The 18,105-nt window shown below is 36.5% G+C and overlaps 2 protein-coding genes across 3 annotated transcripts; one reads left to right on the top strand and one right to left on the bottom strand.

Annotated features, from left to right (window-relative positions):
- Positions 1-2,041: 2,041 nt before the first annotated feature.
- LOC131436441 (biogenesis of lysosome-related organelles complex 1 subunit 6) lies at positions 2,042-3,085 on the top strand. The gene is made up of 5 exons (XM_058605162.1): positions 2,042-2,173; positions 2,259-2,378; positions 2,447-2,531; positions 2,592-2,678; positions 2,748-3,085. The coding sequence occupies exons 1-5, from the start codon at positions 2,160-2,162 to the stop codon at positions 2,865-2,867; spliced, it is 426 nt and encodes a 141-aa protein (XP_058461145.1). The 5' UTR covers positions 2,042-2,159; the 3' UTR covers positions 2,868-3,085.
- Positions 3,086-3,318: 233 nt separating this feature from the next.
- Positions 3,319-14,783, bottom strand: LOC131436440 (major facilitator superfamily domain-containing protein 6-A). Of its 2 annotated transcripts, none has more exons than XR_009230623.1 (7): positions 14,312-14,782; positions 6,508-6,683; positions 5,644-6,441; positions 5,409-5,578; positions 5,046-5,349; positions 3,848-4,979; positions 3,319-3,573 (listed from the first exon to the last, which is right to left on the bottom strand). XR_009230623.1 is itself a non-coding variant. In XM_058605161.1 (7 exons), the coding sequence occupies exons 1-7, from the start codon at positions 14,376-14,378 to the stop codon at positions 3,488-3,490; spliced, it is 1,779 nt and encodes a 592-aa protein (XP_058461144.1). In that variant the 5' UTR covers positions 14,379-14,783; the 3' UTR covers positions 3,319-3,487. The 2 variants fall into 2 exon arrangements, 1 of the variants encoding a protein (XP_058461144.1); XM_058605161.1 differs by having other exon boundaries at positions 4,802-4,979; positions 14,312-14,783.
- Between the last annotated feature and the right edge of the window lie 3,322 nt (positions 14,784-18,105).

Here is an 18,105-nt window from a genome sequence, read left to right as displayed (position 1 = left end):
AAGGATTCTTAGTGTCAATTGGATCGTAGTACTAGCCATGCAATGTTTCTGTACGCGAAGAGTCGGCTCCATAGAAGGAATGTAATGCCAAGACCTTGACTTTAAGGTGAAATGTAGCGTCATAAAATGCGCGCAAAATTTTACCCGCTTCAGTTGAACGAACCGTCAAGCACAAAGCATACCAAGAAAAACGGACACATAGAAACAAGAACTTTTTTCAATGATTGAGCGCAGTGGGTTTACCTCTCGTTATATTGACTTGTAAAAAAAGATTGGACGTAATGGATTTTCGAATCTTTCCCACTTTGAATATATGCTAATTCAATCGTTATTGTTAGTGATTACTCTTACACTAGAGCTATAAATAATGAGTAATTATGAATGACTAACATGAGGCTATATGTATATGTATTGACCAACTTGCTAACCATGTATATGCCTGAGTTTAGTAGCAAGCATGGATTCTCCTTCAAAAGAACGATTGAAGACAAGAGAACATTCAAATATTTTTGATATCTTTGCCAGTCGTTCACCAGGCCCTTTCCGCCGATGAGATAGAATTTACGTAAAAGTATTTACTTGACATGCATTATAGAGCGCGGTCGAATTTACTTATCGAATACATTCAATGCCAATATATTCCATTCTAATTGACTTTCATTATCATCTTCGAATATGTAGAAAGTATTATTTATGTTGTGTCAATAGGATCGTAGCACTAGCCATGTAATCGAAGCTATGCTATGAGTCGGCTGCGAATTCTGTTAAATCAGAAAGGCCAAATTTCTCAAAAGGAATGTAATTCTAAGACTTCCACACCCAGACATTTTCCTGGTGTAGATTCAGTATTCTCCCATTACTGTTCCACCACTCCTTGTCTGCGAAGTCTGTTGAAACAAATGGTCATATTCAACAATAAATGTAATACCAAGACCTTGCAATGCATTGAATTCAACAGAATTGCACATTATTAGCATTATAAATGACAGTTACTTATAAAATAAACGATATCTTACAACACCCATTTTATTGTATTCAACTAGTTTTTATTTCAACAAAAAACCCAATGCTGCATAAATTCGCGTCATTATTTTATATGTAATTTTTGCTCACGATATAATGCCACCGTGCCCACCGTGCATTCTCACACCACCTCAATGCGAAACAGCAGCGCGCAAGCAATAAAAAAATGCAGAAAAGTTTATGTAAACTTTTTCAAATTTCGGTTGTTCTAGCTAATATTTTATAATTTTGAGTTGCATTATCAGATTCTTTGTGAAATTCTGCTACAAACACTACTTTTCAGTTCTAAAATCATCTCCGTGGAACGGAACAGTAACCGTTTATACATTTCAAAAACCAATTACGGCTCGGCAAAGCAAAATTTCAAAATTCTAAGAATACTTAGTTATGATAAATTTGATTTCGAAAACTTAAGTGTTTTTGGTTTTTTGAAAATCGGTCTAGTTTTTGAATAATTGATCAAAAACGCGATTTTCGCATTCCGTTACATTTCACCTTAAGGTTTTAATTACAATAGAACGTCAAGGCAAAATACTTGACCTATTTGAAGGATTTTCAAATTCGCGTTTCAAATGAATTATTACATACAAACCAATTCTCACCCTTTAATTTTGTTATTAACGCAGACATACGGGGAGGCATGAGATAGGAACTTCTGAGCACTTAGTTATCTCACTTTTTGACGACCTTGACGATGTTTTTCAAAATATAGTTCGGAATCAAATTATTTTCTCCGCCTCTGTATGATCACGTTTAATCGTCAATATGCTTTTATACTATATTCTGACACAACAATGCTTTTTATTGGATCATGCTCTAATTAGCGAATATCTATCTAAAGAATACTTCAACTTATGAATTCTGGCAGTAATTGATAAAATAAATCTGTGTAGTTGAAATTTTCACAACCAGAAGCGCTATAAACGCTAACTTTCCAGTTATTTTATTCGAGGAGTTCACGCAAGTGCACCCTCGAATTCATTCTGCGCACATGAATTCTCAGCGGGAACTTAAAATTCATCGTTCAAATGTAAACATAAGTGCAAAGCTACCTACATCGAATATTTTCTATTTTAGCAATTTGATAATATTTAACATAGTACAAATACGATATTTCAGTGGGTAACACATCAATCATGTCACTTGATATGTAAGTATTACCAAGCATCAAGCGAGGGCAGTAATAAACATTAACTCCATTTGTTGCTCTTGATCAAATTAAATCATGATCGAAGTGATGCCGAGGGAGAGGACACTAGTGTGTACAGCGAAACAGTGAAGGCACTCTCATCCGGCTTGCTACAAATTTACGAGCCAACGTTGAACGAAGTCAAGGCAAATCTGAAAGAGTTACTGTAAGTGTGGAAAATTATTTCAAAATGTATGTAGCGTAATATAGAAAGACTTATTTTGAAACACAAAGGGATAAACAAACCGAAATGCAGAGAGCTATTGAAGTTGAGAAACGTGCTTTTTCAACCGAGGAAGTTCAGCAGATTAACGATATGGTAAAAATACTGGCATAATAATTTAATACACCGAGTAGTAATATCTTGTTGTACTAATAGATTAGCAAAGCAAAATTTTATAAAGAAAAGGCCGTACGGATTAAAACCCAGATGCATCAAGTTCATCAACGATCGAAAAGCTTACGGGTTAGTAAACACAATTGCTCTTTCCACCGTTGTTGTTGTATAGTAGCATTTCGTTCTCAACGATTCTAGAACAAAGCACTGGATATGCAGGAACTGAAAGTTAATCAGTGTGCGTCGAAATTGCAGCAATTACATTACGAAGAATCTCTGGTGGCAACGAGTAAACGAACCCCCAACAAAAAGTCCTAGTGCTGACAACGGTCAGTAGACTTTTAACAGCAGCATCGTATATATTTTACTGCTTAATAATAACATCCAATACACTTAAGTTGAAGCTTTCAGCTCACTGCGTGGTCTCTTGTTACATAAGTTTATAAGTAAGCTCTCGAACATTTAGATAAGTTTGAAATGCTATACCTCCCTTTTGATGGGCAATTTCAATCGAAAATACATTGAATGATTAGCAATTTTTTTCTTTTAAAATGTTCTGCGGTTGAACACATTCTATATTCAAATGTGCGACATTCAGTAGCAAACCAAAACAATGGCTTAGTATTTCCCCTTCTTTTGTGGTATTTGACCATTTTGTTCCAACAAACTTCGCAATTGATTATTAGTGTACAGAATATTGTGCTTACTCTGTTACACACTAAACGAGGTAATTATGATTTCCACCAAACGAAATGATATCTGATACGTCTTAGAACAACTAGATAGAAAGACCAAACGAATCATGATATTTTATTTACCTTAACGGTAGTGATTTTAATATATTTTAAAACTATTCTTCGCATATCAATAAAGTTTGATCCTATTTAACATCGTACTATGGAACCGTCCTCTGCCTCTGCATCCAAGATGACTGCCAATCACCGTCCGTCCCGACGAACAATTAGTTGATCGTCGTCCATATGATTCAAAGCATCAACGGGTGACCGGTAGCCTCGGGAAGACCCTAGAAAAGAAAATATTACTGTTTGAATTTTTCCATCATGTCGTTTGTGTTTTCAACTCAGACAAGCCATGCTTTGCACGTGTACAATCTATCTATCTACTGCGCTACTTCCAATTGTATGTCAATTGTTTTAAAAAAACTACTTAATTTAATTTTGAACTATACCAACGATTCTATCAATCAGTTGATTTAGCCTAACGTGCAGTCATGCGTTATTGCATCCGGAATTCTAGCAGGTTAATATTTAGATATTTAACAACACGGCTTTGCTTACTTTTTCATTACAAGAGATACGCTACTACACGCATTACGTTTGCCCCAAGCCTTTCGTTTCACTTCAGTTCGTCCATACACGTTTTGCAGGTTGTTTGATTTCAGATCAAAAAGCTTTACAAAGTGTTAGTAGTTGAGTGTTCAATCAATTAGCTCACTTTTATCTCCACGAAAATGTCATTCATTGGCGATTTACTGTTCTACGCAAAGTGACGGCAATCAGCAGATTGATTAGAACTTTTCTTTCAGCAGATTGATTAGAACTTTTCTTTCTATTGTGAGAAAATGTAACGGTGGATAGAAAAATATTTGTCTAGAATCAACAGAGTTATCATTTAATGTAGCTAAAATGGTTCACGATTTGGAAATTAACGGCATTGCCGCTTTTCGGATCTCATTTGCGAACACGATTGTGATATTATTAACTATAAAGTTTGAGCAATTAATTGTAACGTAAAACGTCCAGTTCTTTTTCTAAAATAGTATAATGGCAATTAGAGTAATTACGTTTTACTGATAACTGAACAGTTTTGTTTCGCCCTCCGATTCTAACAAACTCAAATGCGTCAGTAATTTTAATTTAATAGGTATTCCTCTTTACTTTGTACAAGCGCCTTTGTGCCAAATCTCTTAATAATTGAAGATTCTTTGTGTCAGTTACTAACAAAATAGTCAATCTATGAAAAATGCCCTATCTCCTAGCTTTTCGTTAAACTGACATCATGAAATCCTCCACCCTCCATGCTACTTTCGTTGGTCTTGTTTTCAGGAACATTTCGGTGTTGTTGGTTAAGTTCTTCATCCTCATCGTCTTCTAGCACTTCTTGTACGGTCGCAGTCGACAGAGCCGAATCGGTTTTTACAACCACGCGACCTTTTGCGATGCCATTACTATCGCCATGGGGCGACTGGTTCAATATAGAATCATTTACCACTCTTTCGTCAATTTGCTTACCCCTCGATTCGATCCGATCCACCAGTAGTTGGATGGCCACGTGCAGAACGCACAAAACCAGCGCAGCAATTCCGAACAGACGGAACGTTTGACTGCCGCCTACTTTCTGAAATAGGTTGCCGGCTAGCAGACTACCGAGAGACACTCCAACACCTTCGAAAATGGCTCCAACCAAACCCTAAAAAAAACAGGAACAGGACTATTCAATAATGAGCGTTCACAAATACATCGATCGGTACCGGACCTGCATTGTTGCTTCAGTGCCAGACGGTGCCACTATGCTAGCGTACGATGCCATTGTGGCGTAGAAAAGTCCGAACGTAATGCCATTCATGAACTCAATCGGTATAACCCACCAGGGATCAACGAGTGAAGAGTAGAGCAGAAAACGAATTCCAAATCCTAGCAGAACCACACTCATGGTGTGTATATGGCCAATCTTCTTAAGAATCCATCCAGACAGGAAGAAAAACGGAAGCTCTCCGCCAAAACACTGGATAGACATAACGATTCCTTCCAGCGTTTTTATCCACGCGGTATGATCACATCTGGATAGAAATTGCGGAATTGAAATTAAACGGTAAGCATTGTCATTGAACTTACTCACCCTTGTTGAAGACTGGCCAAATCCTCTAAGTGCCAGAATAGAAAGTTCCAAATCATTGCCGTTCCAAACCCGACTAATATACACCAGCAGAAAAATATAACTACTCTATATGAGGCAAAAATTTTACCGATATCCTTAACGATATTGGTAGACAGTCTTGTTTGAGAATGCTGTAACGGAAGAAGGACATCATGTACACACGTGGCGTTCGCCGGATCGGATCGGATTATCCTACCTTAAGCTTAGAAGATACCAGAATATCAAAACCGATGATGATAACCGTCATATAGAAAACTACCGTATAGTCTTTAGTGCTTTTTCCATGGGAAAATTGATCGACCAGAAAGCCAGCCAGCAGCGAAAATGTACCCCAACCGATTGAACCCCATAGCCGTTGATTGCCGTACAAATGCGGACGATCACCGAGCACATCGAAACAGATGGCATCACCGACGCTGACGACGACGGCCATACCGGCCCAGCTGAGAATCAAAAATAGAAACAACAACCAGAATTGATACAATCCCTTGGCTTCGCTGTCCGCTATCTTGGAGTGTGTGATAGCTTCGTTGATTTCTGTGCTGTCGCATTTCACCTGGCAGCTAGTTCTGAAGTCAGTAGTATTGGCTGGACAGTACAGCGGTACGTGGCTATCGTTCAGTTCGGCTCCTTTCAGTAGGAAAAATAAACAGCCATCCAAAAGATTTATATGATTCTTTGGAATCAATCCAGTCAGTCTTAGTAGTTCGTCCGAAGGAATGTTGCCCTCGTCGCAGTATTCCGTAACCTTCCAGTACTTGCACACGGTTTCCCACATCCACGGTTGCGTACGGCACTCCAGCTGGCAGCGAAGGGTATCGTTAGCAGATTGATCACCCACTATCCGATCGGTGAGACAATTGTCCAACTGGGAACCAGTTGGGGGACAGTACCGCAGGTCCGAGGCTCCTTCGTGACAGTGAAACGAAACGGTGGACTCTTGAGGTATTGCTGGGATGAACATGATTAAAAAGAACGGAATTGCGGTGAGAATCTGAAAAGAAAGAAAACCCGAATACATTACATACCAGCAAATATAACATCAATTTCATCAACTAACTTGAAATATTAAAAACAACAATTTCTGTCGTTGAAACCGATCAGCGATGACTCCGAATAAAGGCTTAACCAGCAAGCCAACGATCGGTAGTACGGTATAGATTGTCCCTACGATGACCGTCGAAAATCCCAGCTGTCTTACTAACGTTGGCATGAAAGGTACCACTGGTGCAGTTCCTGCAAAGTAGAGATGAAGTAAACAAATCGGTTATTATAAACCGATCAGCAAAGAAAGTCCGATGAAACGTCCTTGAGGCACCTGATATGATGCAGAAAAGGAAAGATAGGTGGAGTCTTATTCAGAGTCAAAGTAACCCGATTCATCAGTTTCATAACTAAAAACATTAGTGAAAGTGAGATCTACTATCCTTGTTCAAAGCACTGGTTCATCAGAAGATGTTGTGTACGTCATTAGAACAGATGTCCGTTACATTTTTCACGCTGGTTTTGTTGGGAAGCAATTCCTTAGAGTCGATAGAAAAAAATTTGGAGCCGATCTTATTGCAATCTATTAATTTTAGAACGAGTAATTTACAAAATATGACACAGTGGCTTGAGTAATTGGTTGACTATTGGTACAATAATCCTTGATAAATTTTTTTAAATTTTACATCTATTCCGTCACCGGTTATATGAAAATTAGAGCTGAAATTACTACAAAAGTTTCTATGTAAAATTTAAGCTAAATCGGGTTTGAGCTTGAGCGACCACCCCTGGTTGCTACTCCGTTACTGATCGGGATTAGCTGAAATTGCACAGAGAATTTCTAGATGATCCGACCTGGGACTGGTAAATCATCCTTCAATGTACATCTTCTGGTAATCCCAGAATTCATTGATCAGTACCGGCGCCGGCCAGGCCCGAAACGTAGATCGTCTAAGGAATGGGAAGGGATGTTAGACAAACACTTGTTGTTACTAGAGGCCGTATATACTAATACTACTGCGCACTCCGCAAGTGTCACAGGAGAAGGATATTTGTTAGTAAAAATTTCAGTATTGGTATTATTCGCGCGCGACTCAGTATGTTCCGGTTTCAAAATGCTCGGATGTACCACTAAACTCACAGACTTCCCGAGTGAACGTTTCAACAATATCCTATATTGAAATCCCGGGAAGTCTTGATTCACAGCTCTTATTCGAGGAATCTGAAGAAAAATTTGCAATACTACAGCGTAAAGAATAAAAACTTCCCTATTTTTTATATATGAAATTACTTGATACAAAATAAACGAGTGAATAGGATTAAGGCAAAATAGCTGATTCATTGCATTGACATATTCTAAACAGTTGTTATAAAATCATTTTAAATCTCCAAATAAAGGTCAACAGATGTCACACGCGTCTTGATTCTTTATTATTTCCGATTTATTATTTTTATTATTTATTATAATTATCAATTGGTTATATTGGTTGATCTGGGCAGCCGGCTACCGATAAAAATATACATTTATTGTTTGAAATATTAATATAAAGTATTTTTTTACTATGCATTCAATATACCGATATATGTTATCTCTGTTATTAACTTTGTAATATCAACGGATTTGCGCAATAGTTGATTTTTATCATATTTTTATCATTCAATTTATAATCCTGAAAGACAATCAAAAACATGGAAGAAGAAAACATTCTAAATAAAAGTTTTCTCCGAAGCTGGACGGAAATTGATAGGTTGAATGAAGCGATAATTTAGTAAAATAGAGTAATCAGAAATATAACATTAATTATCTGATAACTGAAAGGAAAAGAAACTCCTGAAATTGTCGCCTTTTACGACATGGAAGCAGGAACCCAGTGGATCTATTCTTGGTTCATTTTTTTCCGCCGGATTCCACACGGCATCTAGGCTGGTACTGTCCGGAGAGAGCTAATAGGTACTAACAATCTCCTAGTGGACCCCAGCCCCTTCAAGCTTAATCGGTTTTATTTATTAACTGTCCTCAAAAAATTATTACAATTTATCCACCTGTATCAAATCCTACATAAGTAGAAAAGAAAAACAAATATTGTAACAGTTGTTTTTGGTAAGAATGCAGTATGCTCCGATGTTATTTATCAAATTGATACATAAGAACCTTTGTGTTACAATTTTTGGAGGGACGGCCAAAAAAAAATTAAAAATAACAAAACAGTAGATCTTTAGTAGATTCAATTTATGTTAATTTTGAAGCTAAGAATATGATTGTTTCAAGCCAATTTCTCCCCTCAAGAACAACAAAGTTGTTCAATCAAAGTTTTGGTCTAGCCAAACGAAAATGATACAACAAAGTTTACTGTTCAAATAACCGTATCAGTTTTATTTCCTACTTTTTTTCACCCGTGAATGAGCAGAGCATTTGTATACATTACATAATTGAAATTTTATTTGCTCCTCTCTATTTCGTGGAGCTTTTCAACAATCCAAAAGTATGTGCTGATAGTTAATAATATTAGAAACCGCATGACATTTCATAACACGTTTTCTTTTTAATAAATTATTTGATGCAGAATAACTTCTGGATATTTGTGGTGTGGTTTAATTCCAAGTGCATGTGGTAAATTTCCTTCGAGCAATAACAGGATCTTGGTGGGGTGCTCATCCGGAAGACCTAAAGAAATTGTATCAGACAACGATACTTTCTGTGATGGAATATGGATGCGTTTCCTTTCGTTCCGCTGCAAACTCGCATATTATCAAACTTGAGCGAATTCAGTATCGTTGTTTGCGAATTGCTTTAGGCTGCATGCATTCGACACATACAATGAGTCTTGAAGTTCTGGCGAGAGTCCTTCCATTGAAAGATCCTTTTTGGGAGCCTTCATCGCGACTGTAATAATATGTGAATTCCCTGGTTATTAATAACTTCGAAAGGCTAGTCGTGCTTCAATCTCAAACAAGATTAATGACAGTATATTTTAACCATATGTCACAGGAAATCAACCCTTCAAGATATATTCCTATCCGAGTCAGCCTCCTAAATGTCCCTGACTCAACTTTATTTTTCGATACATCCATGCAGCGCGAAGTGCGTGGAATCCGGAACACCAACGCTCGTTGGAAATCCCAAAAATATTTACAAGTAAGTTCAGGCATATTGACTCTGAGAAAATATTTTACACGGACGGATCACGAATTGAAGAGGCTACTGGATTTGGTATGTTTAACAATTATGTTTTGGTATCATTAGGCTTCAAGAATCTGCATCTGTTTATTTGGCAGAGTTAGCAGCAGTTCATTATAGCTTGAGTGTAATCGTCACCTTATCTCCAAACCATTATTTCCTCTTCACAGATAGTCTGAGCGCAATTGAAACCATTCGCTCAAACATGGCAAGAATGAACCGTTTTTCTTGAGCAAAATAAAACAGTGCCTGAACGACATATTGAACAATAATTATCTAATCACTATAGTTTGGGTCCTGGCTAACTGCTGCATTCCTGGCAATGAAAGAGCCGATATTTTAGCCAAATGTGGTGCTATTGAGGATGAAATTTATGAGCGACCGATTGCTTTCAACGAATTCTATAGCGCATCTCGCCAAAGAACACTGGCAGGCTTCTTGGGATACAGATGATCTTGGTCGGTGGATGCATTCAATTATTCTTAAAATATCGACAAAGCCATGGTTCAGGGAACTGGATATGAGTAGAGAATTCATTTGTGTGATGTCTAGACTCATGTCCAATCACTACACGTTAGCAGCACATCTCCTTCGAATTGGACTCTCCGAGACTAATCAATGTGCTTGTGGCGAAAGTTATCGGTATATTGATCGTTTGGACATGCGTGGAGTATCGTGATGTCAGATTTCAACTAATAAATTCCTTGTGTACTCAAAGTAGACTATCCAATGTCCCAGTTCGAGACATTCATGCTTGTCGTGACCTTTCTTACATGAAACTTCTTTATCATTTCATAAAGACAATTGGAGTTTCAATTTAATAATTGATCCTTTTAAGACTTCGTTCTGACTCCAACTGCGTCCATTAGTTCAACCAATAGTTAAATTTGAATAGAAATGATGTTATGATACAAACAGACTCGAAATAGTTTATGAAATAATCAACAAAATGTAGAAACTTGCGCGATAAAAAACAACGCGTTTTGTCGGTTACGTCACTTATATCATCATATATCTGGAACCAGAAGTCACACCCATTTGATCTTTGAACTTTATCAATGGCTCGACAGTAGCTTTTAAACGAGCTTTTTTAAATTGGTTCAGCCGTCTCTGAGAAAATTGAGCCGTGAAAATGTCTTCGAAAAGTGCACACACACAGACATTTTCCGATCTCGTCGAACTGAGTCGAATGGTAAATAACACTATGGGTCTGCGAGGCTCCGTTCGAAAATCGGTTTTTCCAGCAATTCTAATACTTTTCTATAGAGAAAGGTAAAACGCACATTGATTGTATGATTTCTTCATCAATTCAGACCAATGTTACCTCTCTTTGTTAAGAATGCTTATTCCCCCTCCCTCTTGTGAATATTTTTGTGATTCTCACTTGGTTGCTTGAAATATGCTGTACTCGTCAAGAAGTACCATTTCATCGAAAAAACCCATCAATTTCACTTCATGCTTCCCATAGTTGGGCCACTTGTTACACTCCCTCTACCTTAAAATAACCTTATAATCTATTTTGATGTGAAAGTAGTATCTGTATTTGTCAAGAAGTATCGTCTTTCTTCGAATAAATTTCACATTGAATACCCTTTTTTAGTTTACTTACTACAGCTCTCCTTCATGATTACCAGTTATATAGTTTCAAGCGACTACTATAAAAAATCTAGTTTTCTTTTGTAACTATTTCCATCAAATAAATCGTTGCTTGAAATCCATATTTAATTACTTTCACAATATTTTTTCTCCGCGTGTAGCTTCCAAAACGAGCCTGCGATTGTCTAAATCGATTGAAGAAATCATTTAGCCACGCGCTTTGTCGGTTACGTCACTTATACGATTATTTCGAGCTTTTAAACGAGCCTAAGCTTTTCGATATTGGTTGAGAAACCTCTGAGAAAGCACGCTTCCGGGTGAACAGCTTCACACGGGTCGTGTTGGACAAAGAGTTCAAGATAAATCTACTCCCCATAATCCGAAAACATAATTCAGTACTGTTTTGGCCGAATTTGGCAACTAACTTGGTTTATTTTGCCAACAACTGACAATCATCCTCATTCTTGTTTACGCCAGTTTAGGTTCTAACAATTCGTATTCGAACATCATTCGAAGAAATGCAAAGTCCAATTATCATTTACAGACGAAATGCCGTGGTTTGGATTCGTCAGTTTAATGTTGCGAATCAATCGTTCGAATACAGTTCGAGTTCCGACAAATTTCTTTTCGAATGTAAAGGTGATTTGAAATCAAATGATAAATTTGTTTTTTTTTTAATAAAACATTTAGAAAACATAGCAGTCATAGTAAAATGTTTGTTTTTTTTTCTGGCGAATTTGTGCTTCCAAGTTCTCACGCATCAAGTTATGGAAAATACACCATGGGTAAACATGCTTTATTTTATAATAAATGCATGATTTTATCAATGTAATAAATTTGTAAACTATCGAAAACATGGCAAAAACTCCTAAATGAACAAGAATGACTTGTTTGCATTCGTTCGAAAATATGTGTTCATTGAATAGTCGATACGGACTTCAACCAACACGATGATACAAAATCAGCGGAAAAACAAATCAAATAACAAATGCTATCAAACATTTTTCATTACAACTCAAGTCTGTACCATAACTGATGGTTTAAAGTTAGGATTGGCGTTGTTCTTAGACATGTACGATGTTGGAAAGTGTGATTAATTCGAACGTAAACGGTAATACGAATTTGACATACTTTCGAGCGTATTGCATACGGCCGTAAACAAGAATGAAGGTCTAAACTAGAAGGATGACATTTCTTCATTTTCCGCCCTATAATTCCGGAATTAAAAGTCGGAACTAGAAAAAAATTCAAAATTTTTTCACGAAACTATAATGGAGTGCATATTTTTCCCTTTTTGTCGTGAATACGACTTACTTAACTATTGAGCGCCTTTTCAAAATTAACCCTCTGAGAGAGTAATAAGTTTTTGATCGTGAATATCTCGTGTTGTATCTAACGTAACATCATAATTTTTGCTACATGCCATCCGAAGTATGATCATCAATTTATGGTAACCTTTTTTTCCATTCACCGAAGGGGAAAGTACATATGTATCGCTGCTGTCGATACATTTCGAATCGAACTGCTGTGTTCAACAGACAAAGTTGCAAAGTAAATTGATTATAGTATGTCCAGCACTTGTTCTGCTTGTCAGTAATCAGAAACGGATAGCTACCAATGCTCGGTAGACAAATATGTGCCTTCGTAGCTTATCATATTGCATCCCACCGCTTCGTTGTTCTATTTTGCTGCGTTATCATTTTGACGGGTGGCGATTCTGCAGGAATCCATAGTTACCTAAAGCTTTGGAAATTAGGACAGTATGAAATATTACATTTCAGAAAGGTTTATCCAAAGTCTGTCGCCTAGTAAAACAATTTACAATACTATCGGGTATGGATGAAAAGCTTTGAAAGATGGTTTATGTTGAACCGTTAGGTGGCGTTAGTAGTTCAACATAAACTGCTGACGCACTGATGAGCTGAATGCGAAACGTAAAAATAAAAACTAGTCATGTGCATTTTAGCACAAAACGGTACACATGAGGTACCAATCCCCTAAATGATTTGAAAGATGGATTATCTCTCGTATGGCTGATCAACTTAAAACGGATGAATGAATGCCCTTTTCCGAGCTTTGCAACTAAATGTATTGGTCTCTATCTCAGTTCAAAAACATTAAATTGATTAACTACAGTTCGTATCTTATCGCTTATTCTCAGTCACTTTTGGTCACAGTCACAGCTAGCGGCAAGATGACAAAAGAGATAAAGCTAAAGTATACAAGCAGACATTTGCACGCTGTACAGCTGTATAAATAGCTAAATAAAAGACTACAATCTTTGGAGGCGAAACTTAAACCATAAACTATTTTTACGTTTGTGTTTGATTGTTTGATACATGCTTCCATTTCATTAGTTTTCTCGGTAAAACGAATCCCAGCTTAGCTCAATCTTAATATCAATACCCAACGAGAAACTGATGAATAAATGAAACATTAAAAGTAAAACTTGTGAAAAAGCCACTGATTTAATCACCCTGAAAAATTTTAGGCTTTGACACTGCTGTGGAGAAAAAAATTGACTTTTTCACTTCTATCTAGCAAATATACAAGAAAAATTAGTTTTGAGCTTGTACGACCAGTGCCCTATGCATTGAACCGCCAACCCGGACTCATTCCGGAACGGAGTCCATTAAAATTTAGGATTTTCGCAAAATATCCTAAATGCTTTCATGTAATTTTCAATTCATGGAAATTGATTCGAGAAAATTTAGTGCATATTTTTCTCATTTTTGCACGCAATCGTCATAATTTCGGAACAGTCAGTATTGAACTACTGAATGGCGTGGCAGTTCATTATGAGTCAAAGTCGAAACATAAAAAATAAAATTTAAGTCAATTTTACAATGTCATTGACCGTTGCTCTCTCATATTTTGTATTTAAAGTGTAACCAAAAAATTTAATTCTTTGATTTTCCATATTCAAAACTTTTTGATCCGAAAAGTTTTATAAAATTTTGTAACCCTATCTTCCCTTATGTATCACGTCGTTGAGAAACCGGTCGTTCCGATTTCTCTTCGTTGTAACCATCTCAACACAATCTTTTTGTTAACCAAAAAATCTGTTTATCCAAATATTTACGAAACAAACGAGTGCGATAATTACCTGCGTTAAAGAGGAAGTAGTGTGCCTTCATCGGCAGTAGCTTCCTGTTAATCTCAATTTTACCCATCTTATTGCAAGTATATATTTTGTCCTTGCCTCGAGCCGGTGTTTTTCGGTTTCACTACCTTTTCAATCGAATCAGTATCACAGAAATTTGTGCCAACTCGCTATTCGGCATGAATGATGTAAATTCAATTGTTGAATGTTTTATTGATCTTTCAAACATACAAAACTGAGCGCACTCGAGACGTAAGTTAAAATATGTTTCGTTCCGGAATATAACTGGAATATTCTACTTCGCACAAACGCGTAATCATTCAAAACTGAAGTAAACTCTAATACTTTTGCTCATGAAAGAATGCAAGTTCCCGGCATGCATTGCGAGACGAACTACAAAACAAACCATTAAGAACATACACTCAATGGCATCTCTCTTACAACTAATGTGACTTCAATTGCTACGATTTTCACAACTAAAGGTTATTATGCAACAAACAAGTGATGCATCGTGTTTGTCGCTCTCTCACTTTATCAGGGATGCCAGATGAATTTTTAAAATTTTCGAATTATCTAAAGCTGCCCTTACACGAGACAATATTATTGTCAATACAAGGAGTATTGACAATACTTTTGATCGTGTAATGGAAACTTCATTGGATTGACGAAAATATTGTCAAAAAATCAAAACTGCTCATCAATCCAACAATACTTTCTCTCCAGAGAGGAAACTGCCAAATATGTGCAATGAACTCATCTCTCAATATTTCAATGTTCATTTGCAATATTTGAAGCTCCAAACACTTGATTTTCTCGAAAAATGTGGACTCAAGTTACCAAGTCAATTGGATTGACGGTATTGACAATACTTTGGATTGACAATAATATTGTCACGTGTAAGGGCTGCTTAAAACAAGCGTTTAGTAATTGGCAAATTGTCGCAAAACTGAAATGTAGAGGCGCTGCTTGTTTAGAGATGATACTTTCAGCAAGAGCTGTCAAATCGGTAGGAAAATTTCTAATTACTCGACCTTTTCAACGATTTCTTTTGAAAACGGGCAAATTCATTTGAAAAATCATAGTGGAAGTTGAAGAAAAAGTTTTTATTCTGCGGTGGTAATGTTGATCTTAGTTCATTGTGCGAAATCTACCGTTTATTAAGAATAGAGCAATAAACCAAAGAATTAAACTTGGTTTGATACCATTTTTCAAATGCCTGGAAATAACAAATAAAGTATCCAAAATAAATAGTACTCGATCGCTATACATTCTAGTACTCGAGAAATCAACATTACACTAGTTTCTGTTAAAAAAAAAAGTTGATCCGATAAAACCTAACCTTACCCAATTTCACACATTTCTGAAGATTTTCCATGTTTAATCGTAGCTTACACTAAAAAAAGTAGTAGTAATCTATCTATTTGTACTATTGAATAAACGATAAAATGTTGCAAATCACTACTGCCGATATGAAAATTTCCGAAAGAATCTTCCTTTTCTTGGTTCCATTTTTCATTGGCAGGTGTCGCTACCGGTAAATCAACTTTGCGACAATGTGCCAATCAACTTTTACAATTAATTTGGAGAAATAATTTCAGAAAAACTGATAACAAGTCAAGGCAAGGGTTTATTCTTATGTAAAGGGGCCCCTAATATTGCAATCTCTTGGCGGCCCTGTTGATGACAGTCGTTAAGGTTAAAAACTGGGCTAGCTTCAGCATGAAATGGAAACAACATAAAAGTGAGTTATAATTCATGTTGTTTGATTTTGTGAATCTATTATATACACTCAGGCAAAATGATTTCTCGAAAGTCATAAGAACGAATTATGACTTTGAGACATAAGGATTATAAATGTATTTCATAAGTTTATCTTATGATATACAGGGGAAATTTTTCAAGACTTTCACTTTGGATATTCATAAGATAGTCTTATGAAATTCATCAAAATGTTTGAATGAATTTTATTGATCACGTTTTATGATAATCAATGCACTGTGCACTTTGAATCGGCTGCGAAGTCAGTTGAAACAGAAATTCAAATTCCAAATTCTGGAATGTAATACCAAGGCTTTGCCTTGATTTGCTTTATGATAATTATTTTATAAATATCGTAATTTTGTTCCATATTTTAAATACACAAAATCACAAAACTATCTAGTTCAAAGTACTTTCCACCTAATTTCGGAGTCCCGTTCAGTAATCTAAAAAAGTGGTTGTAAACCAAAACCGACTTCGGGTATTTATACCATTTCTATGACACGCATTTCGGATGGTTCCCGTTGATATGATGATTTTGCTCGAATAATCTTATTACGCCGAAAGAATTGCCCAAATATAATAATGCAATGTCTTTGACAGATGTCAGAACTTTCACTATGACACTTGAGATCGGGCCAATTGCTATTCGAAATCTACTCCTTCTTTTATAAGACATTGGAAATTTACTTATAGGTACATCATTTTTATATACTTGCAATAAGTGAAAAATTTTACGTTGTATATAATTGTAACTGCTATAAATACTGCAGTTGTGTGCATGTGCAGCTCAGCCATAGTCGAAGCAGCAAAAAGTTGGAGTCGGATTGGCCAGCCAGGTGGCTACAATTAGGCGCTCTAGCCAGTGCTATCGTAACCAATATCTCGGTCCTTTGAGGACTTCAAAGCTAGCAAGTCAGTGAGGGCAAAGTGAACAAAATGAAGTAAAATACAACACATCATCGATTGTGAAAGTCAGTATTACAATTTGGCACCGCACGTTTCAAAACGATATCACATTTGTCATCAAACATATAAAAATCAACATTGTTTCAACAAATCACAGAGATTTAGCACCAACAAACTTTTATTTATGTTTATATACTTCTTCGTTGTTTTCGTCTTTGCGGAAAAGATAATGGTAACAAGAACATCTAAGCAACATACGAAACCCCCGATCAAGCTCAGTTATGGCAGATTATGCACATATGCGGTTATCCGGATAAACTTACACAATTGGTTAGTATGATGAACTTTTGCTTCGAAAGAACTCGAGACTTAGAGAAAGCTACGGCAAAGTGATGGACTCTCATGTCTCTTATTTAATCTTTCTTTAAAAGTGGACCGATCTTTCGAAAGTCTGATACGTAATAATTAGATGATGATGAACACATGCATCGGACTGAAAGCCGAAGTGAAGCGAATTGGATTGGATACAGGCCCGTATTCAGGATTTCGTTTCGGGAGGGGCCCAAAGATAAATGAATAATGTTACAGAAGATTGCTTTTATACCTAATTCTCGGTGGGCCTTTTACGGGTGTTTTTAACAGACACTTTAAACTTTTCCACTGGAACTGTTACATTTCCATTTACTGTCTTGTTATTTCTGCAACACATGTCTTAGACTTTCTAAATAAATATATATCTGTTTTTGATTTCGGGAGGGGCCCGGGCCTCTCGGGCCCCCCCTCTGGGTACGTGACTGATTGGATATAAATGCAACGAAAATAAAAAAAAAACATGAGAGAAATAAGCTCTAGATAAGAAACGCTACACCTTCCACTACTAATATTGATAGATGGCGACGGTATCGACCCAACTAATCAAAATTTAGGATAAAAGGGACAAAGTTGGGTAAGTAGTTCACTAAGTTCATGAATAGAATTCCAAGTATCCGGTTTTTTAATTACTTAATCCACCCACACTTGAAAGTTCGCGCAACGCAACCGAACGAACTTCTAAGCTATTTCTAGAATACATTCTTGCAGCGAGAGAGTTAACGCGGGACTTGTTCTGTACTTCAAACTGTCAAAATATA

This window comes from Malaya genurostris, chromosome 3 (assembly GCF_030247185.1).
Source record: "Malaya genurostris strain Urasoe2022 chromosome 3, Malgen_1.1, whole genome shotgun sequence".
Lineage (NCBI taxonomy): Eukaryota > Metazoa > Arthropoda > Insecta > Diptera > Culicidae > Malaya > Malaya genurostris.
This window is presented reverse-complemented; position numbering and strand designations above follow the sequence as displayed.

What these genes read in the sequence shown, in the direction of transcription:
- LOC131436441 (XM_058605162.1), top strand. An exon ending in GCAAATCTGAAAGAGTTACT is followed by an intron (nt 2,379 to 2,446) that starts GTAAGTGTGGAA and finishes TGAAACACAAAG; the next exon opens with GGATAAACAAACCGAAATGC. An exon ending in TTCAGCAGATTAACGATATG is followed by an intron (nt 2,532 to 2,591) that starts GTAAAAATACTG and finishes TTGTACTAATAG; the next exon opens with ATTAGCAAAGCAAAATTTTA.
- LOC131436440 (XM_058605161.1), bottom strand. Translation starts at nt 14,378, where the DNA reads ATGGGTAAAATTGAGATTAACAGGAAGCTACTGCCGATGAAGGCACAC. An exon ending in TGTTGTTTTTAATATTTCAA is followed by an intron (nt 6,442 to 6,507) that starts GTTAGTTGATGA and finishes CTTTCTTTTCAG; the next exon opens with ATTCTCACCGCAATTCCGTT. An exon ending in GCACTGAAGCAACAATGCAG is followed by an intron (nt 4,980 to 5,045) that starts GTCCGGTACCGA and finishes TGTTTTTTTTAG; the next exon opens with GGTTTGGTTGGAGCCATTTT.